Source organism: Aspergillus glaucus (genome assembly GCF_001890805.1).
Source record: "Aspergillus glaucus CBS 516.65 unplaced genomic scaffold ASPGLscaffold_7, whole genome shotgun sequence".
NCBI classification, from domain to species: domain Eukaryota; kingdom Fungi; phylum Ascomycota; class Eurotiomycetes; order Eurotiales; family Aspergillaceae; genus Aspergillus; species Aspergillus glaucus.
In genome coordinates this window covers 817,646-838,047 of record NW_019170459.1, presented here as the reverse complement: position 1 = coordinate 838,047, position 20,402 = coordinate 817,646, and the positions used below count along the sequence as shown (strand labels likewise).

Sequence of the window (20,402 nt, the reverse complement as noted above, 5' to 3'; positions counted from 1 at the left end):
AAAAAAAAAAAAAAAAAAAAAAAAAAAAAAAAAAAAAAAAAAAAAATAGTTATATGATTGCTATCCTAGCATACAGTAGTATCCCGTGAGGACAACCGAGGACTGAAGCCAGCGCCGATGATCGGAACGGCCGACCAATAATGGTGTTTACATTTACTGACTCACCCGACCCACCTTCCTAATTCGCACTCACATTTTCTTTCTCTGAGCGTTTCTTCTCCGGACCTGTGGCCGACGCTATTCGTGGCTCTCCCAATCTTTTTACTCACGGCGAATCTCAACTTTTCAATTCCCTTTCTCCCTCCTTTTCCCTTTCTCTTCTTATCTTCCTCAATTTCCCTTCATCTCCTCTCCTCTCCTTTTCCTTCTCGGCCTGGCACTCATCAGTTGTCAAGATGATGCCGTTGAGACCATCAAAGAGCGCCATGCGCGCTTTCCACTACCAGAGATATATGGCCTCTGGGAGACGGTCGTTCACTTCGTCGTGTGTGGCCGCGAGCAACTCGCCCCACCGCTTTCCCGCCCAGAGACGTGATCAGAGTACCACCGCAGCGGCAACGGCTTCGTGAGTCCTGTCAAAAAATGAAAATGAAAGAAAAATAACTAATATGGGGTTCAATTGGTTAGGGAGGCCGCGAGACCTGTCCCCAGTCCTGCTTTCAACCAGGAGCCGCAGCGGAATACCGTTTCGCCTCTGCAAAACCGATCGCACCCCGATGTGGATGACTCGTATGTTACATGGCATAAAAGATATTTTCTTTTCGTGCCTGGGCTAATTGATATCGAAATTGAATAGGATGGTCGGATTGAGTGGTGGTGAGATCTTCCATGAAATGATGCTGCGTATTGGTGTCAAGCATGTCTGTGAGTCATTCTCCAATACCCTTGAACATCATGAAGCATCAAGACTAATAGGGAAATCTCAGTCGGTTACCCTGGTGGTGCTATTCTTCCCGTTTTCGATGCTATCTACAACTCGAAGCATTTCGACTTCGTCCTCCCCAAGCATGAACAAGGTGCCGGTCACATGGCAGAAGGTTATGCCCGTGCTTCAGGAAAGCCCGGTGTTGTGCTTGTGACTTCTGGCCCTGGTGCCACCAACGTTATTACCCCGATGCAGGATGCGCTGTCAGACGGCACCCCAATGGTCGTCTTCTGCGGTCAGGTCCCCACCAGTTCGATCGGTACAGATTCCTTCCAAGAAGCCGATGTCGTCGGTATCTCAAGGGCATGCACAAAATGGAACGTCATGGTGAAATCCGTGGCTGAGCTGCCTCGCCGTATCCAGGAAGCCTTCGAGATCGCTACCAGCGGCCGCCCCGGCCCCGTCCTCGTCGACCTGCCAAAAGATATCACCGCCGGTATCCTCCGCAAGCCCATCCCGATGAACAGCACCCTGCCCTCTCTTCCCAGTGCCGCGACTATGGCAGCACGAGAGCTGAGCTTCAAGCAGCTCGAGGGTACCATTGGCCGTGTTGCTCGCCTCGTCAACAAGGCCAAGAAGCCCATATTGTACGTTGGCCAGGGTCTGCTCGCCGGCCCTGATGGCCCACAGGTCCTGAAGGAGCTGGCCGACAAGGCCTGCATCCCTGTGACTACCACCCTGCAGGGTCTGGGTGGATTCGATGAGCTCGACCCCAAGTCCCTCCACATGCTGGGCATGCACGGGTCTGCTTATGCGAACATGGCCATGCAGGAGGCTGATTTGATCATTGCGATTGGCGCTCGTTTCGACGACCGTGTCACTGGCAACATTTCCAAGTTCGCCCCGCAGGCTAAGCTCGCAGCTTCTGAAAACCGGGGTGGTATTGTGCATTTCGAGATTATGCCCAAGAACATCAACAAGGTAGTGCAGGCTACCGAGGCCGTCGAGGGTGACTGCGCGGATAACATCCGTATGCTTCTCCCGCAGATCAATTCCGTCCCCGAGCGACTGGAATGGTTTGAGCAGATCAACGACTGGAAGGCCCGTTTTCCCTTTTCGCTGTATGAGCAACAGAGCGCCGACGGTCCCATCAAGCCTCAGACCTTGATCGAGAAGCTCAGCGACCTGACTGCCCCCATCAAGGACCGCACTGTCATCACCACCGGTGTTGGCCAGCACCAAATGTGGGCCGCCCAGCACTTCCGCTGGCGTCACCCTCGCACCATGATCACCTCTGGTGGTCTTGGTACGATGGGTTACGGTCTCCCGTCGGCTATTGGTGCCAAGGTGGCTCGTCCTGAAGCTCTTGTCATTGACATTGATGGCGATGCCTCTTTCAACATGACCCTCACTGAGCTCTCCACGGCGGCTCAGTTCAACATTGGAGTCAAGATCCTTTTGTTGAACAACGAAGAGCAGGGTATGGTGACCCAGTGGCAGAACCTGTTCTACGAGGACCGCTACTCGCACACCCACCAGCAGAACCCCGACTTTGTTCCTTTGGCTAAGTCGATGGGTGTTGCTGCTGACAAGGTTACTAAGCCGGCTGAGCTTGAGGAGAAGCTCAAGTGGCTGATCGAGACTGACGGCCCGGCTCTGCTCGAGGTGTTCACTGACCGAAAGGTACCGGTGCTTCCCATGGTGCCCGCCGGATGTGCTCTGCACGAATTCTTGGTGTATGACGAAAGTAAGTTCTATGTCTAGTCCGCGCTATCTTTTCATGAATCAGCATGCTGACGTTCTATGCAGCCAAGGAGCAAGAAAGAAAGGCCGTGATGAGGAGTAGGAACATTCCCATCTAAGCCTCCTAACCAACAAATGACATCGACGACACAAGATGACCATGTCAAATGATTTCTCGTTATCTTTGAAACGACCCAAAAGGGTCACATTGATCTTTTCTTTCTTGTTGATATCCACGGCGTTTTTGGGGGTTCTGAAAACACAGCAGGGGGCTTGGTTTATTGCCCCCACCACTTCATATATCGATTGCATCTATCTCTTGCACGCCATTGAAAAGGAAAAGGAAACGATGGGAGGCAATCCTAAAAGCAATATGGAGAGACAGAAGAAACAGACGAAAAGTTTTCGCTTGAATATCTTTACGCCAATGAATTGAGATGGATTGGTTTTATCTCCGGATGGGTTATACTGCATCTACTATGTACTCGTTTTTTTCGCCCTGATCTTCTTGTTCTGATACTGTACTTGTATATAATTGAGATGTGATGTTGTACCTGGGAAAGATTCATACTGCCATTTGGCCGACGGTTGACGTGATCGCTGCCTAGAACGGAGATCCTTATGTAATCCCGACCGCCCCCGCCCTTTGGCACGTGACTTCTGACGTGAATAAAGGGATCGGCCAATTAGAGTGCACCGCCCCTCGAGCCAGCGCTCCGTAAAAAGCCGCGGTTCGTATCCGAGAGGCGCCTTGAAGGGGAGCTAAGTGCTGGGGCTCATTTCATCATCAACAATCCTTTTTTTTTTGCCTTAATTCTTCTTGTTTCTGGCCATCCTTTCTTCCACTGTCACATGACTTTGTGTGTGTGCCTTGCACCACTTAGTATTCTGCTAAACTTGGGCATTCCCTTGCCTTCGTTGTACTCGTCCCGCCGTCCTCCACTTACGCAAGAATGCTGAGTTCTGCTCCTCTCTTTTAGGAGGTTACTTGGTTCTCTCTTGTCTTCCGCTCTCTATTTCGTTCCCGAACAACCGCAATACACTTGATATGTATTCTGTGGCGCGCGGAGCACGGCCATCGGATGGCTCGACGTCTACCACCCAGGATGAACGCAACTCACAATCCCAGACTCGAGCGACGGAGTCGGCAGAAACTACAGAGACGGTGGTTTTCAACAAGTCCGAATTATCGCCCAGCAAGACCCCACTCGTCGATCCATCCGATTACGAACCTCGAAAATGTTGGATCTGCTACACGGATGAGACGGAGGATTCACCACTGAATGCAGAATGGCGCTCGCCGTGTCCCTGTGCCTTGACGGCTCATGAGTCCTGCCTCCTCGACTGGTTGGCCGATATGGAGAACCCGCGATCTCGTCGGCGCAACGATGGCGGAGCGAAGATGATGTGCCCGCAGTGTAAGACGGAGATTGTGGTTTCGCGTCCGCGAAGTTATATTGTGGATGTTATGCGGCTGGTGGAACGAATTGCGGGTCGAATGGTTCTCCCCGGTATGGTGTTTACAATGGCAGGTACCGTCTGGGCTGGATGTTGTGCACATGGGGTGTATTCGATGTACTTTGTGTTTGGGCCGGAGGACGCACGACAGGTCCTTGAGGAAACCGCAGAGGCGGGGTGGAATCCGGGATTAGGTCTCGGGCTACCCCTCATACCGTTGGCGTTGATCTTTTCACGAACCCGCTATGCTGAGGGGCTTCTTCCCGCTATTCCTGTCCTCTTCTTCGCCAGCCAGCACCCCGGACATGAATCCACTCTTGAGTTCTGGCCGCCCACTGCGGCTATGACATTCGCGGCGTTGCCATACGTGAACAGTTTTTACAGTGCGCTGTATGAGAAACTTTTTGGCCGGCTTGAACGAAAGTGGATTTCCGAGGTGCAACCGCGTACCGCAGATAACGTCAACGAATTCGACGACAATGCGCCACCACAAGAGCAAGCGGAGGCGGATCAGAGGGCACGCGATGCCAGGGATGGTCATGTAGTGATCAATCTCGAGTTGCAAATGGGCATGGGTGGCGATGAACCGGCAGCACCGGAGGAAAATCAACAGCAAAACGAGGGAGGTGACCATGATGGCCAACTGCTTGGCCGACGGCAAGGTGATATTATTAATGAGACCAGCAACATCGCCGATGTGGTCCTCGGAGCACTTGTATTCCCGGCAATATCTGCATCCATGGGTGGGCTTCTTAAGTATGTTCTGCCGAAATCGTGGACTACGACTCCATACTCGCTTTTCGAACGTGGCAGGCCGGGGCTGCTGCAGACCCGTTGGGGAAGAAGTGTGGTTGGTGGATGTGCGTTTGTCCTGTTGAAGGATGTGTTGCTTCTTTATTGTCGATGGAAATTGTCCCAGACTCATCGCAAGCGCAGGGTGGTGAATTACGATAAAAGCAAGGGCAGGCGATAGGTGTGGCTGGAGTGGGTTTGATGGGTGGTGTTTTCTATTCTTTCATCTTTTTCTTTTGTCTGTTTCTTTCTCCCTCTCTCCCTCTACTTTTCTTTTCTCTCTTTTCATGATGATGGACGCAATGATGCATTTATAAGGCGTTTCATTTTCCGGTGATATTTGTTTGGGGGACGATGTGATGGGTTTACTCTCTTTTTTCTCGGGATATTTTTTCGATACCTTGATCTAACGATGAGCGAAAAAGAATCTATTTTGTTTGAGTCATTCAATATATTACTTGTAAAATGTTTTTGCTCCGTAGAAAAAAGGATCGAATGCTAGAAATATATACATATATCTAACTCAGTTCAGGACTCCAGTCCTCATCCGTCCATCCATTAATTACTTGGATATTACCAACCAGAAATAAGCTCACAGATAGACAAGCAACGAATCCTTGCAGACAGGATTCAAATGCAGGAACGGTTATGTACCTGAGGCGAGTCATCAGGATGGCGCGCTTAAACCTTAAAATCAAAACCATCAAACAAGCTCCCGCGCGGCTAACTCTGCTTTGATGATTGGTCGCCTCGTTCGTATACTGAGGTTAGGGATTCATCGTCATACTGAATAAATGAGCTAGGCAGAAACAAGGCTGCATATGGTATTAAGCAAAATCCTATTGAAAGGATTCATCCTTCCCTCTACTATGTTTATTCTAGACTGACACAAAGTCTATAGCCACCTAGGTCACTGTATTGGCAATTCTAAGAGAGGGTTCCGTTTCTGCAACCTTGAGGGTTATTCTAGAATTTCTTTCATCAGAGACCGACAAGAGTCTAATAAATTATCTCTTTCTCGTGCAAACATGTCAGGTTCAGACGCGACGTTCCGCGATTCCGAGAGGATCGAGATGATCAATAGGATCTCCAGTGTAATACTAGGTGCAATTGGGATACACAGGAACACTACATTTCGCACGGTCTGGGCGTGTCTTTGGGTATCTGATATTGAGAAACTGCGGGAATTTGACGTCGATATTCCCGATCATGTTGATGGCCTGGCGCCTCACTTGGAGTGTTTGGAATATTACAAGACTGTTGAAGAATGTCAGTTGAAATAACCATAACCAGGCAAAGGCTGACTGACTGTTTTTTTGCTAATACAGGGACCCAACGAGACAGGACTGTGCATTTTGATATCGGTGCATGTGCTTTGACGAAATATTGTCCTTTGACCTCTGAAAGCGCCCATATCTACCCGTCCACCTTGAGCGACCCGAGATCTCGAGAGGTTGACTTGTTTTGGAAGGCTTTGTGATAGTTCTGGACAAAAGAGCGTGTGGACGCATGGTGGGATGGTATCAGAGACGCTGATGGAACTGATAGAGTCGAAAACATGATATGCCTTAGTCCTTCTGCTCATGCAATGCACATAAAAGGCTTCTTTGCTCTTGAGCCAATAGACAGAGACTGAAGGAAAGTGGATGATGGTGAGATTTTGGTGGTTGGAGTGCTTCGATACTACCGATGACTTTGCACATGCGACAGTTCCCCAGCTTCCATTGGACTTTAATCCATGTGATAACAACATGGGACCTCATTATATTGAAAAAGGCCGCCTCCTTCGCTCAGGGGATGTGGTCATGCTCAAAACGCACAACCCTAACACGCACCCACGCGTTTGCTCGAATTACAGTGATTCATGGATCGCGTTACTGCAATAAATAGTGCCCCTGAACTGCAGGATCTTGAGGAAGGTGACGACTCAAATTCAGATAGTGATTCCGATTATGATCTTCTTACGAGACCTGTCTGGGTCTCAGGGTGCTGAATTCCCTGAGTGATAGAACCGATAATGTGCGAAAGCATTCCAGTATTGCGCAGACCTAGTTAAAAGCCACTGCTAGCCGGAACCAAACGCGATTATTAATTTAACTCAGTTATAAATGGCCTCTTTTACGCAGAATAAACAACTGATACTGCGCAGGTCATTTAATATCGCGTGCCTTCGACTTCGCACTCCTAATAAGGCCAAGCAATATAGAAAAAGCTGTACAGCTCGGATGTCCTGAGACGATCCAAATATTACTCACAAACTGCTCGGATTCCACCGCAACTCGTTGAACAAACCGGGCATTGGATGCGGCCGCCGAGAGGGGCGAGTCCTTCTAGATCAAGCCGCGCAAGTCGACCCTTCAACAACTGAGAGATGGAAAGACGCCCATGGCGACTCAAAAAGCAGTACCAGGGGGTATATCAGAACGCATACGATAAAATAACTACCAGAACGGCTCCTCCAAGTGGTGTTTCGGTGGACTCAGTCAAATGGCTTAAGCAGCCACGAAGATACAACGAAGCTTGTCAAGGGGTGTCTCTTGCATTAATCGTTATTTTCAATTATAATGCAGGTACTGCATGAACTAAACAATTTCTTATTATTTAGGGACTAGTGCAGCTACAAGTTGGCTCCAATGCGAGTGAGTTTAATAAATAATTGGATCCTAATACATTATTTCCATGGATGACCTACACTTCGTCACAGAAAAAACCCGGCTTAGCGATCACTGGTCGAGGGCTCTATTATTCTACAATAGTAGTAGAAAGCAGTTGGAGCGAACCCTGTCAGCATTCAAAACTCGATGCAAAGCTCTGGCTACGAGAAGTTTTAATGCTTCACAGTGGCAATTTGTGTTATCGACATACTGGTTAAGAAGAGAGCAATCGGTCAGCTAGCCTCGCACAGGAAGTAGCCAAGCTTTTGACACAAGATCAAACAGGCTAAAATTGTCTAAGCCCAGGTCAGGGAGACTAGGACGCCTTTTTGTTCACCGTCCATGGGACCTGATTCCGGATTGAAACAGCACATTTTACCCCCGAGTATGAGGTGCGTACAGTCACCCCATACACCAGTTGAATAAGATCTGAAATGCGACGGCCACTATTTTTTGAATTGTAAAATCAAGATGGAAGGGTAGGGTCGCAGGTGCCATGTGTTGGACTGATAAGAACTTCAGGCATGTCTCATTAAAAGACAACAATCAACGAGTGGCTGTTCATGATCAGTTGAAGGTCTCTGTAGATGAAGCGGTTAGTCTATATGGCTGCACCTCCGTCATACTTGCATCCATAATGGCGGAGCGCCTGTTATTGTTGGTCGTCGGTTGACTGCCTTATTTGATAGAAGGCGCCGTTGTTTTCTGACAGTCATGAGCGGTTCCCATATGCGCAAACTGACCCGCCTAAAAGAACACGATGCCATGGATTGAAAATAGGCAGATCGTCTCAGCAACTACACTGGAATGAAGTAGTACTTCGCGATGAAGGGTTAGGGCTTTTGTATCCGATAGCTACTCCGTACAGCAGACAATGATGAAACAGTCCACTAAACTACGCTTCAATGCACAAGGAGAATGCTTGATAGAGTGACCCTACAGCTATACTATTGTTAGATAAAATATTATATGGCAGTGAAAAATGTACACTAAAGTAACTAGAAGATCCTATTATATGCTGACTCAGCACCAAGTGTCTTAATCAGGAATAGCGCATCTGAAACAGACTCCGACTCCGATACAAGCAGAACCACCAGCCGTCCATTTCAACCCCCCAAACCCCAATTCAACACATATCCCACCATGAAGTCCCTCTCACCGGTCCTCGCATCCCTCGCGAACGTCTTTAAGATCCCCATCTCGCAAACCTCGACCCGCCCCGCCATCAACAGAGTCTGCAATGAGGCCGTGACGAGCAGCAAAACCACCACGGGGCCAATTACGGCCGCCGTGCAGCCCGCAGCGTCGAGGACGTTTTCGACTACGACTGCTTTGGCTAAGAGGAATGCCGGGGCTGTACCGCCGCAGGTGAATAAGAGAATTAGTACGTTGGACTTTTCCCGTCGCCCGCACGCACAAGACATTTTCTCCGTGTCAATGCCACACGGGGAAACCAAATAAAAAAGCATCGGGAAGGAAAAATACTAATATATCGCTCTAGCTATGATCCGCTACTTCCTCTGGCACCCCCTAACCCCGCGCCCTCTCCGCTTCTCCCGCAACCGTTACCTCCGCCACTGGACCATCCACCGCGCCTGGCAACTCTACCGAGCCCAGCAGCGCCGCGCGCACCACCTCGAGCTCGAGCGCCAGGAACACGCCATGCACCGCGCGTGCGAAGAGCTGCGTACGGGTGCCTACGATGGCGGGAAGCTGTTCCGGAAGTCGATGAACAAGAAGGGTGTTTTTGCGGACATGTTCCCGATTGAGTATGGGCGGTTGCAGACTGATGCGCCTAGTCGGGAGGGGTGGAATCATGAGTGGAAGAGGATGGAGAAGAAATAAGTGGATGTTTTTTTAAAAGGATAGTTTGATTTGATTTGTATGTATTGTTATGAGTTTGGGTTGTATTATAAATGACGGTTCTTTTTTTTCTCTATCGTTCTATTTGGCAGTTCTGGGTTGTATTCTGTACAATAAAGTGGCACGTTGTTCAGATCACTGCAGTGTACAATTATCGTGATATAGCACGTAGATTTGACAGTAGATAACGGACCAAAATGACTCGAAAACCAAGACGCTAATAAGGAGACAGATAGATCCCAAGAAACAAAACGCACCCATGACAAGACCTGGCCAAGAAATAAATCCCAGCATAGAAATGAAAAAATATAAAGAGGGAACTCCAGAGCGCACACACGCATGTAACCTCGACCAGAAGGGTGGGCAGAAAAAACAGTAACTCCGAGGAATATCGGAATGGGCTCAAAAAGCGACAGAGGAGATACCACTGTTCAAAATGGTCGAAAGATAGCAGGCGTCATATGGCGTACAAAAATGATTCAAGGTGCAAAAAAAAAAAAAAAAAAAAAAAAAAAAAAGAGTCGACAAGAAACCTCCCAAACGCCGGTTATGCAAGATATCGATAAAATGAAATGTCATCGACGGACCTTATCCCCCGTTGTGCCTCTCAATGCAGAAGCAACGCAGGCTTGAGCGTACTAGACTCTCTTCGATCCGTCATAGGACGATGCAGCATGAACTCTTTCGCTTCTCAAACGTGAGAAGGGCCGCGCGAGTGGCCGCTTCGAAGACGTCGTCAACACCCTCTCCCGTTAAAGATGAGCACTCCAGGTACTTCCTGGCTCCAATCTGGGTTGATATATCTCCGCCCTCTTTGGGTGTCACGAATCGTAGCGATTTCTTTCTCATCTCCTCTATCGCAAGGGGATCATCGCGAAGATCCTTCTTCAAACCAACCAATATGATAGGAACGCCGGGGCATCGCTCGTTTGCTTCGTCCATCCACTATAATCGTTTTAGTTAGACTTGAATGTTCCAAGGTTGTCAGAGGATATGGGAAAGTAAACGAACCTTGTGCTTCACGTTCTCTAAACTATCAGGGGTATCGACAGAGAAACCGATCAGAATGACATGGGCTTTGGAATATGCCATAGGTCGCAATCGCTCGTAGTCTTCCTGACCTGCAGTATCCCACAATGCTAATTGCACAGAGCGACCATCGACTCTGCAATCCGTCACGTAGTTCTCAAAAACGGTAGGGACCTGATCAACGCGTATTCAGTCAGATTTCGGATATGCACTCGAACGGGCGGCAGAAACAGGTTCACTAACATAATGCTGCAATGATAACAAACGTTAGCCATTGTCATCTGGTGTGACTCGGATAGTTTGAAACACTCACTGTTGGGAAATACCCCAATGTAAAGACGCTGAGAAGACTGGTTTTCCCACATGCACCATCTCCGATAATCACCAGCTTCCTGCAGTTATGCGTTCCTTGGTCAGTATACTGTTCCCTGAGCAAAAATGGTCCGGTTTGGTATAGGTCCGCCCTGCTTTCCCAACTACAAAACCGTGCGACAATCTGGAACCGCCTAATGCAATCCAGCCCAGTTTACCTCGGCCCAGCCTGGACATCTTTCAAATAAAAAAAAGCCATAAAAACCGATGAAAAGCGGGATCTGGAATGGTTTCTGATTCAATCCTCCCTTGCCGTCTTACACGTACCTTCGCATAACATTGTCATTTGGTTGCTGCGCCATGGTTGTCCAATGGTCACCTGAAATCCCGGTAATGAAATTCCAACAAACACAGCGATCCAGAGTCCGGGAGCAAAAAAGGGAAAACCGCAGGCGGGCGACGGAGAGGGCGTGGTTTCAAGCCCGATGTAATGCGAAACAATCAGGCAACGGGGGCACTAGCGTAAGGGACAACTTCTCGATTCGATTCGGTGCAAAACGGGTCGAACGGATAGCGAAAAAAAAGTTGGCCAACTTGTCCCCTCCCCCTTTAACGATTGAAACCGAAGGAGAAAATGATGGAGAAACAGGGCAGCGATGGAGGAGATGATAAGGGCCCTTGGGGAGAGAGAGGGGGGTGGAGGGAGGAATTCTGGAAGGCGGTCGAGGTGAGGCTGACCAGCAGTAAATAATAATAATAATAAATGGATCGGCCACTGGCAGGACGCAATTCACACGGAGTATGCAGAACAATTATTGGGTACAGAGTAGTAGAAGAGGGGGGGGGGGGAAAGAAATATAAGAAGAATTGAAAAGAATTGAGCTGGAAGACCCGGAATCCAGACAAAAAAAAAAAAAATACATAAATGGACCCGGGCCTTTTTTCTTAATAAGGCATTGAACCCGTAATCAAAGTAAAGGATGAGATCGGCCGGTCGATGAACGGAATACAGTTGGACTGAAGCCCACCCGCTGGTTTTAGTCGCTTGACAAGCGTCTCAGATGCTTGGATCTGAGGAGTTTAATCTGTTGCAAGAGATTTGTATGCTCCATTAGTTGTATGGAGTATGGACGGGATAATTAGAGAGCCGTTATTACAGCGCAGATTAGCCGAGCATAGCTTCAATTGATATTCAAATTGGCTTCATCATATTCCCAGCAGTATAGCGATTGAGATTCTACCATCATTACCCTCATTGTTACTCGGCTAATCTCCTGCAAAGCCCTGCTAGTGTTAGTTAACTAATCTATGCCTGCACATTCAGGCTTCAATTTCGCTTAGTTACGGCGTCTATTCGCGCCCGCCTTAGTCACGCGGCGGCGTCAAAGATCCACCAACCATCCAGATCCATTCAGTCTCTCCATCCTCTCTCCAGTCTAACCACCCCATCGCCAGCCTCTCGTGCGCTGGTTACCTTATCTTTCGCTTAGTATTCGATTCCCTGACCGACCCTTCGACTCCCGTTTCTCGCTCAGTCCGTTCACTGCTTCGCCAGGTATCGATAGACGTGCGGCCAGGGTCCCTTTTCCACCCCTCTCTCCGCCCTCATTCGTTCCCGTTTCGGTCACTCTGGATTCTACCGCTGGCCTTATAGCTCCGCTACTGACTCCCGTGAGTCAATATTCTTGCCCGGAGGAGGGCGAAAAGGCGACATTTAGTGTGGGGGCTTGCTGACGGCTCTAAGCACCATTCGTTCTTTCACCCAGCGCTGGGTGAGTCTGCGTTACATCTCATCGTTTCTCGCGGCCATTCGGTTTTCTAATTACTGCTGGAACTTGATTGGATAAGGGGGAGACATTCACCGTCGCCTCCATGCCTGTAAAGGCTGGTTCAACAGCCAAAACAGCACAGAACTCCTTGACCCCTCCGCACGCTCCCAACTCCCCTCGATCAGATCCCACCATGTCCGACCGCCCTTCAACGCGTCCCACCAACGGTGAGGCGCATGCGCTCAAAGAGAACCAAACTCCGAACCCGATGGCTCCAACCGTTAACCGCAAGAAGCAGAAAAGAAGGCAAAAACAAGCTGCTCGTTTGGCCGCGGATAATCATCTTCAGAACGGATATGCGTCGACAGATGTTACCGACCACGCAGGACTGGAGGACCACCCCTACGATGAGCCCGATCTGGATGATGTTGAACCACACCATTCTACCAACGGAGACATGTATTCCGATGATGATGATGATGAAGTTTCTATCGATGCGTATCACGGGACACCTAATCATGTTCACCAAGCGGTACCGGGCAGGAAATCTAAGAAGAGAAAGGGTAAAAAGGGCAGTCCTGGTTCTCGGATTGTTGCAGATGGCAGCTCTACTCCTCGATCTACTCCATCCGTTTCCATGTCGCGCACCTTTCCCCCCCCTCTTCCCCCGCATTTCGGACCCCGCGCGATTTTGAAATCGGCCAAAGAGCGCAGTATCTGGAATACTTCGACGCAGGAAGAACGAGAAAATATCAAAACTTTCTGGCTTGAATTAGGCGAGGAGGAACGACGACAATTGGTCAAGGTGGAGAAGGATGCGGTCTTGAAGAAGATGAAGGAGCAGCAGAAACACTCGTGCAGCTGTACTGTGTGTGGGCGAAAGCGGACGGCCATCGAAGAGGAGCTCGAGGTGCTCTACGATGCGTACTACGAAGAGCTCGAACAGTACGCCAATAATAACCAAGGTTCCTTCGAGAAGAACTCGCCGATCGTCCCCCCTCCTCGTTTATATCATCCACCATTACGATCCCCTGGCCAACACACCCGAACACATGGTCAATTCCATCCTTCACGAGGTCGCGTCCACGAATTGCCAGAAGAGGAAGAAGAAGATTTGGAAGAAGAGTATGATGAAGAGGACGAGGACGATGAGCCATACAGCGATGAAGAGGAGGAAGACGAGGATCTCGAGGACGAGGACACTCGTGCAGCCCGCGCGGATTTCTTTGCCTTTGGAAACAGCCTAACGGTAAAAGGTAGGAGGATAGCACAGCTTTATGGACTTGGCCATGTATCCTTTTTCAGGATAACGATTTCTGACTTTTCCTCATGTAGATGGGATCCTTACAGTCGCGGACGATTTATTAAAAAACGATGGGAAACATTTTATCGACATGATGGAACAGTTAGCCGAACGTCGAATGCAGCGGGAGGAAGATACCCAGTACGGCATCGCCGCAGCACATCAATCCCTCCATGGCGGCCACAACCACGATCCTCTCGACGAAGAAGATTATGACGATGAAGAGGATGAAGACTACGATAGTCAGGAGGAAGAGGATTATGAGGAAGATGAAATGGTGTGCCCTGGAGTTGTTGGCCCATTCTCTTCGCCATGTTTGCAGGGGCGGTGCGTGCTGACTGAGTTTTTTCAGGACGCCATGACCGAAGAGCAACGCATGGAGGAAGGAAGACGAATGTTCCAGATCTTTGCGGCCCGAATGTTTGAACAGCGCGTCTTAACAGCGTATCGGGAGAAGGTCGCCGAGCAGCGACAACAAAAGCTCATCGAGGAGCTGTTGGAGGAGGAAAACCGGAACGAACAGCGCTCCGCCAAGAAAGCCCGAGAAGCCGAAAAGAAGAAGGAGAAAAAGCGACTTCAGAGGCAGGCCAAGGAGGAAGAAAAGGCGCGGCGTGAGGCGGAGAAGGTTGCAGAGGAAGCTGCAGCGAAGGCCGCACAGGAGAAGAAACAGGAAGAGCAACGGCGCAAACGTGAAGAGCAGCGGAAGAAACGGGAAGCCGAGCGGAAAGCTCAAGAGGAAGAGCGTGTACGCAAAGAAGCCGAGAAGCAACGACGCCTCCGCGAAGAGAGAGAACGGCAGGCGGACGCCGAGAAAAAGCATCGCGAGGAAAAGAAGCGGCGCGAGGAGGCCCGGCGAAAGGAACAAGAGGAACGAGAGAAAGAAACACGGGAGGTCAAGACCCAACCGATCCTTCCAAGTGTCCCTATTCCGTACAACCTGCCACATCCCCAGGGGCCGTCGCCGCACTCTCAAGTCGCTACGCCCGTAGTCCCCAAGGCACCTACGCCCGCCAGGGTCCGTCAACCATCTCGTCAGGGCTCGCATACATCGTCACCACGATCGCAGGCCGCCAGTGCAGAACATTCGCAATTCTCCGTCTCTCCGCGATCTATGCCTCCATCTGGAACCTCGAGCGCGGCATCCAGACAGGGACTTGCACAACATCCGATGCTACACACTCCCCAACCGTCTACGCCGTTGTCTCCCCTCGGTTCCGCAGCTAGATCTCATCCGCCGGGGCTATTTGGCATCAACGGCTTGCCGTCTCACCCTCCCCCTGGTCTATCAGGTATGCCTCCTCGACCGCCAATGGGCTCGGAATTGCCTGCATACCCGCCACACACTGGGTCTCTCATGAGCCCATTGCGTGGGTTCCCTGCACCAAATGGGATACCGGTTCCTCCAGGGATTAATGGAGTCCGTCCGATGCCGCCTGGGCGAGGTTTCCCGCTCGATCCGGGGCATGGCCTTCCCTTCCATGGCCAGCAGCCGATAGCGAACGCATTCTCTCCGCACCAGAATGGACTGTCGCAGGTTCACTCTAGACAGCCGTCTAACTCCTTTGAACGGTCCCCTCTAAATACCCAAACACAACCCTTCCCTATTTCCCGACCCAGTCCGATCAAACGTCCTTCCAGTACGGCTCCGCAGGATCAGCAGCAGGGAAACAGGCGCACTACTGCAAAGCAAGATGTGGAAGAGTTAAGCACACATCTAGGCAGCAGTGCCCTTCTCGACGACACTGATGCGCCATTGCCCTCGAGCTTATCTCAGTCTCTCCCAGGTGCAACGGTACCGGGACCTTTCCGAGGGCCAACTCGTGCTAGCTTTGCGGCACCGTCATATTTTGCTGACCCTCTCGGTATGTCAACCTTCAGTTGTTGCATTAGATCAAAGACTTGGATGACTAACGATTGTACAGCGTCGAAACCTCCTAGTTTCTCATTGAATCCTAGTGGATTAGGGAGCAACACTTGGGGACCACCACCACTTCCCTTTGGTACCTCTCCATTCCCTGGGTCAACAACATGGGGTACTGGACCTGGTAAGTAGCTTATTGTGCTCTTTTAGCGTCCTTGATCGATATTAACTATGTATGTAGGAAGCGGCTGGTCAAACAACGCTTTCGGGACTGGAGGTTTCCACCGTACACACACGTCGCGGCCTGTTACGATTCGGTTACTGGTGATACAAGCCTGCAAGCAGCTTAATACCATTCTTCCTTCTAAAGATGCAAGCGGCTACCATGATGTGCACCTCGTTCTTCGCCAGATCGAGCAGTTAAAACCGTCCAGCGAGCCTGCTATTTCCTTGAAGGAGATGCTCGACATCTGCGACACGGAAGGCAACCCGCAAAACGGGGGTGGCTCGTTTTCGATCCGCGACGACGAGAATGGACAGTTCGTCAAGTTCGAGTCGGATACTATTAGTGCTGCTTCAGGCCACAGAGGCAGCATTGTCCCCGGTGAGATCGGGAGTCCAATTACAAATAGCAGCGTACCTGCATTTGGCGGCATTGGCACTTCTTCCGTGCTACGGCAGTTTACTTCTCCTCCAACCGGCTTCTAGACGTTTGGCTTTTAACTCCACTACTACCTTTCTACGCTTTGGGATGAACTGCTGAAATTTCTACACCTGGGTTAAGCGTCCCGTCATGTCCTCTCATCCTCCTTCTTGGCACCCTTTTCGTCTTTCCTACTTCTCATGTCCGAGTCTTCCTCTTTGCACTTCTTTTTCTATTTGCAACTTTGCAATGGTGTTTGTGTGTATGAGTTATTTTCCCGCACTATGCAGCGATTCCCATGGGGTTCTACCCACTCCGTGTTAAACCAATTGCATGATCCGATTTGGCTTCACAAGAGTCTTTTCTTGTTGCTGTCTCCTGGCTCGGAATACTATCTACTTCGTATTGCTTGTAATATTTGATGCATAGAAGCGGGGAATATGGGAATATTCTTGGATCAGGAGTTAGGGTTAACTACTTGTGGACTTGCGGTGTCAGATGTGGGTTCGGTATTTGCTCTTTTCTTAAGGAGAGAATATAAAGAATCAAGATCTATCGCTCCATTTAGAGGGCCAAAAGAATAAGAAATTTCTTCGCTCTGTTATCTTTCTATTCTGACAACAGACGTAAAGAAAAAAGACAGGGACAAAGGGTATGGAGGGGAACAATGAACAATGATACACCTATATACCAACAAGAAAGAGAGTCGAGAACAATGTACCGGTGCCAGGCCAAATCAAATCAGAAACGACGAAATTAGAACAGACAAAGCATAGAACAGGTATTCATTTCAAAGAACGATTCTTGCATGCTCAATAGCTAGCTCACTGCTTAGCCTCCGTAACAATACCCTCATACTCCCTCGACCGGATGTAATCCAACGTCCGCTGGAAATGGCGCTTCGGGCCCTCGAGACTAGGATTTGGTTCATCCTCGTTCGTCTGCAGGTTGGAGTGGATGAGCTCGATGAGGCCGTTGAGGTACTTGGTCGTGACGGTTTCGTTTTGCTGGTCGAAGTAGTAGACGTAGCGGTTGAGGATCTCGACGAAGAGTTCGACGGAGACGGCGGTGTCCATGCAGGCGTCTGCGACGCGGAGGGCACGTTGGAGGCATTCGAGGACGCGTTTGCCGTCGCGGTAGAGCTGTTGGATCATTGTTAGAGTTGCCGTGGGTTTCATTATAGGGGGACCTTGGCTTACATTTTGGGGATCTTCTTCCCTCTGTGGGTTCTCCACAATCCACCAGAGGTGGCTTGCCAGATATACCGCGCGACACTGGTCAGGTTTCTTGAGCAGTTTGCTGCCATGCAAAGCAGTCTTGGTAATGAGTGTGTCGTAGTTCTCCTTGGAGAAACCCCGTGTCCCATGCAAGGCACTTGCAATGATACACACGGCTTGGAACTGAGCACGCGAGTCGCTAATGGAATCTTCGTAAATTGTAAATGCCTGAGCAAAGAACTCGTAGCTGAACTCTTCGAAACCGGTCTGGTCGGCCACTTCACCGCACATAACGAACAAGCGCAACGACAGATCGGCGGAGCCGGGATTTACACGCTGGTATAGGTTGTTGACACACTGGTGCATGAACCGGTAGAGTGCTGAGGATTGCGATTGCCAGTTGTCGTCGTAGTGTTCGCGGGACTTCAACTTGCGGGCTAACCGTATCGAAGATGTGATGATTGCTGGGGTCGTGTATCGGATTCGTTCGTTACCATCTGCATAGGCCTTGCGGGTTGCTTGGAGGAGCTAGAATAGACGTTAGTCACGTTGAAGACTCGTGAAGTTTACTTTCAGTGGGTTTATACTTTAAGTTGGGTATCATTCTCAGTAGACTGGATCAGGTGCACCAATCTCGCAAGCCACCCTTGCTCCTCAATGGTCTCATCAGTTTCTCCTCCTCGTCGCTGGGACCCAGGATATCCCATGGCTTGTTGTGTGCCCTCTTTGATCACAACTCTAAGGGCTTGCAGAATGCGGTCCAAGTTCTCTGTCGTTGTAATCAGAGTTCGGTTCTTGAGAAGGCTGCGAGCGATTTCACCAGCAACCGATCGTCGGGTAGGATAAGATTGAGCAGTGAGGAGTGGAAGGTAGTGCGGCAGGGCCAAAGCTGTGAAGATAGATGCATAAGAGCGAAGAGGTGCAAGAAGAAGGTGCAAGAGGTTTTGTTGTGCCGGGGGAGAATGCAGGTCAGCGTGATCAGTGTACTCGGAGGTCTTTTGAGTCGCGAAATCCAGGATCTTGTCGACATATTCTAATTGGTCAGGGTAGGTGTTCAGGGCCAGGTTAACCAGAGACACCAATAATGCCATGGTATCCTGAATAGGCAGGCCGCGAGTCTGGATGAGATTGACCACCTGATCGTAGAATATGGAGTATAATGCGACATCGGAAGGAATGTTCGGGTTTGCGCCGTTAGTGCTGGCCGCGTTCTCTTCTCCTTCAGGCTTCTTCCCAGCATCTTCGGGTGTTTCAGTTGAGGGCTGCTCAACTCCGTTCTCCTGGGCCGCGCTAGTTTCTGCGCCCTCAGCCGCTTCATCCTTGGAAGCTTCGGAAATCTTGAGTTTCTCGAGCAGCTTCTCGACAGCTTCCTCTTCTCTCTGTTTCCTTGCATCCGGGTCCGCGGCCGACTCTGTTTCCCGAGCCGCAAATGCCGACAATCGATCCATTAGCCCAATGACAATCTTCTTCAAGTCCACGTATGGATTAAGTCTGGCAATCGAGGAGAGCAGGAGGTCGAGAGTATGGAGGTGGAATTCATCGGGGAACACCTTCGTGATCACTAGATTGCGGAAATATAGTGTCAGCATTCAGGATTCAACCACAGGATCGAACGAGGCCTTCTTACCTTCAAGCAGATATTCCTGCGCAAGAACATCCCGACACTGGACGACCTGTTCCAGCAATGCCTGCAGTATACCCGACTTGTAACCTTCCAGATCCACCAACTGGCTGAGCCTAACGATATTGCTGCCCACCAGTAACTCCAGCTCCCGTCTCTCTTGCATCCGCTTTTCTCTTTCCCGCGAAGGACCCTGGTGCTGCAGTCTAACCCACAGTTTGTTCATTTCGACGAAGTTTGTCAGGACGAAGTTGATCGAATCCTGAATATTACCCTCCGGCCCGGTACCAGTCCCTGTAGGCAGGTGATCTCTAGCCTGACCAGACAGGTAATACCTCAAGAACAAACCGCGAATCGGATGCTGCACACCCCTGCTCATTTCCATCATATCCTTCATAATCTCCTTAACTGGGGCATCCTCCACGGACATGTAAACCGTGCCCACCGTGATCATGAGATAAAGTCGCGGAATGATGTTGCCTGCATACTGAACAAGCTCGTACAGATCGGCCAAGTGGTTAACGGGGTGGTTCTCTTTCAGGTAAACGGAGAGGTGTCGCAATGCGTCGAAAACCGCCATGTACAATTCGTAGTATTGCTTGGGGCCTAGGCTGGGGGTCCGCAATTCAGAAACTAAGGTAGACCTGAACAAACCAATTGACGTGGCGTCGGCATCGCGTTAGTCATTTATTCAAATGTCGCTTTCGCTGTCTCCCATAGAAGGGTAAATCATGGTAGATAGGGAAGAGGGGATGCATATGTAGCTCACCCGCATTTGAGCGCATCCATGAGCTTCCCGGGGGTTTCGAGGCACTTTCGCATCATTTGCGACTGCTGGCGGACCACCCCCAATGCCTCCTCGAGGAGACGAGTTTGATCCTCGGGAGGAGATATCGGGCTGGCCATGATGGATGGAGTTCGAAGGGCGAAGTTGCGTTTGTAGGTGGGATGCTAGAGGGGATACACGGCGGACGAGGGACGAGGGACGACGGCGACTGAGGTATGCTGCAAGTGACGTCGAGGAGGGCAGAACGGAGTTAGAGAAGCACTCTAACGGCAGAGTATTTAGCAAGCTATCCTCCCATGTATTAATCGGAGAAAGAAAAGCAAGAAGCAGAAAAGAAGAGGAGGAGTCGTGAATAGTTGTTCAACTTGTCGTCTGGGGATCGGACGGGGACGCAACGAGTTCCGTCACGCTAAAGCGGGCAAATGCCAAGAGATGAAGCCGCGCTCTGTATACATACTATCAGTCGTTATTGAATGTTGATAGGA

At 50.0% G+C, this 20,402-nt stretch overlaps 7 protein-coding genes across 7 annotated transcripts; 5 read left to right on the top strand and 2 right to left on the bottom strand.

The window, feature by feature from the left end:
• Nucleotides 1-395: 395 nt before the first annotated feature.
• On the top strand, nt 396-2,727 carry ASPGLDRAFT_123799 (acetolactate synthase catalytic subunit; the record flags this gene model as incomplete). The annotated part of the gene is made up of 5 exons (XM_022540429.1): nt 396-565; nt 628-729; nt 797-864; nt 927-2,612; nt 2,675-2,727. 5 exons carry the CDS (start codon nt 396-398, stop codon nt 2,725-2,727), a joined length of 2,079 nt encoding a protein of 692 aa, XP_022402391.1.
• Nucleotides 2,728-3,488: 761 nt separating this feature from the next.
• On the top strand, nt 3,489-5,219 carry ASPGLDRAFT_45694 (RING finger domain protein). Its single transcript, XM_022546307.1, has one exon. The coding sequence runs from the start codon at nt 3,657-3,659 to the stop codon at nt 5,037-5,039; it is 1,383 nt and encodes a 460-aa protein (XP_022402390.1). The 5' UTR covers nt 3,489-3,656; the 3' UTR covers nt 5,040-5,219.
• Nucleotides 5,220-5,803: 584 nt separating this feature from the next.
• Nucleotides 5,804-6,462, top strand: ASPGLDRAFT_45693 (uncharacterized protein). Its single transcript, XM_022546306.1, has 2 exons — nt 5,804-6,127; nt 6,187-6,462. Exons 1-2 carry the CDS (start codon nt 5,887-5,889, stop codon nt 6,336-6,338), a joined length of 393 nt encoding a protein of 130 aa, XP_022402389.1. The 5' UTR covers nt 5,804-5,886; the 3' UTR covers nt 6,339-6,462.
• Nucleotides 6,463-8,655: 2,193 nt separating this feature from the next.
• ASPGLDRAFT_34461 (mitochondrial 54S ribosomal protein mL40) lies at nt 8,656-9,357 on the top strand (the record flags this gene model as incomplete). The annotated part of the gene is made up of 2 exons (XM_022544438.1): nt 8,656-8,896; nt 9,014-9,357. The coding sequence occupies 2 exons, from the start codon at nt 8,656-8,658 to the stop codon at nt 9,355-9,357; spliced, it is 585 nt and encodes a 194-aa protein (XP_022402388.1).
• A 538-nt stretch (nt 9,358-9,895) lies between these two features.
• rho2 (putative Rho GTPase Rho 2) lies at nt 9,896-11,397 on the bottom strand. Its single transcript, XM_022546305.1, has 5 exons — nt 11,044-11,397; nt 10,718-10,796; nt 10,648-10,653; nt 10,387-10,578; nt 9,896-10,320 (listed from the first exon to the last, which is right to left on the bottom strand). Exons 1-5 carry the CDS (start codon nt 11,076-11,078, stop codon nt 10,033-10,035), a joined length of 600 nt encoding a protein of 199 aa, XP_022402387.1. The 5' UTR covers nt 11,079-11,397; the 3' UTR covers nt 9,896-10,032.
• A 1,191-nt stretch (nt 11,398-12,588) lies between these two features.
• On the top strand, nt 12,589-16,357 carry ASPGLDRAFT_123936 (putative stress response protein Nst1; the record flags this gene model as incomplete). Its single annotated transcript, XM_022540444.1, has 4 exons — nt 12,589-13,741; nt 13,821-15,650; nt 15,711-15,837; nt 15,895-16,357. The coding sequence occupies 4 exons, from the start codon at nt 12,589-12,591 to the stop codon at nt 16,355-16,357; spliced, it is 3,573 nt and encodes a 1,190-aa protein (XP_022402386.1).
• A 442-nt stretch (nt 16,358-16,799) lies between these two features.
• Nucleotides 16,800-20,304, bottom strand: ASPGLDRAFT_147200 (vacuolar protein sorting-associated protein 35). Its single transcript, XM_022541914.1, has 5 exons — nt 19,900-20,304; nt 19,137-19,774; nt 18,097-19,070; nt 17,492-18,037; nt 16,800-17,434 (listed from the first exon to the last, which is right to left on the bottom strand). The coding sequence occupies exons 1-5, from the start codon at nt 20,034-20,036 to the stop codon at nt 17,117-17,119; spliced, it is 2,613 nt and encodes an 870-aa protein (XP_022402385.1). The 5' UTR covers nt 20,037-20,304; the 3' UTR covers nt 16,800-17,116.
• Nucleotides 20,305-20,402: the final 98 nt, after the last annotated feature.

Bases quoted from the DNA above. Each gene is read 5' to 3' on its own strand.
- ASPGLDRAFT_45694 (XM_022546307.1), top strand. From the start codon at position 3,657: ATGTATTCTGTGGCGCGCGGAGCACGGCCATCGGATGGCTCGACGTCT.
- ASPGLDRAFT_45693 (XM_022546306.1), top strand. From the start codon at position 5,887: ATGTCAGGTTCAGACGCGACGTTCCGCGATTCCGAGAGGATCGAGATG. The intron at 6,128-6,186 runs GTCAGTTGAAAT...TTGCTAATACAG, and splicing joins TTACAAGACTGTTGAAGAAT to GGACCCAACGAGACAGGACT.
- rho2 (XM_022546305.1), bottom strand. From the start codon at position 11,078: ATGGCGCAGCAACCAAATGACAATGTTATGCGAAG. The intron at 10,797-11,043 runs GTACGTGTAAGA...GCATAACTGCAG, and splicing joins AATGACAATGTTATGCGAAG to GAAGCTGGTGATTATCGGAG. The intron at 10,321-10,386 runs GTTCGTTTACTT...AAACGATTATAG, and splicing joins TAGAGAACGTGAAGCACAAG to TGGATGGACGAAGCAAACGA.
- ASPGLDRAFT_147200 (XM_022541914.1), bottom strand. From the start codon at position 20,036: ATGGCCAGCCCGATATCTCCTCCCGAGGATCAAACTCGTCTCCTCGAG. The intron at 19,775-19,899 runs GTGAGCTACATA...TGGTTTGTTCAG, and splicing joins ATGGATGCGCTCAAATGCGG to GTCTACCTTAGTTTCTGAAT. The intron at 17,435-17,491 runs GTAAGCCAAGGT...ATGATCCAACAG, and splicing joins GGGAAGAAGATCCCCAAAAT to CTCTACCGCGACGGCAAACG.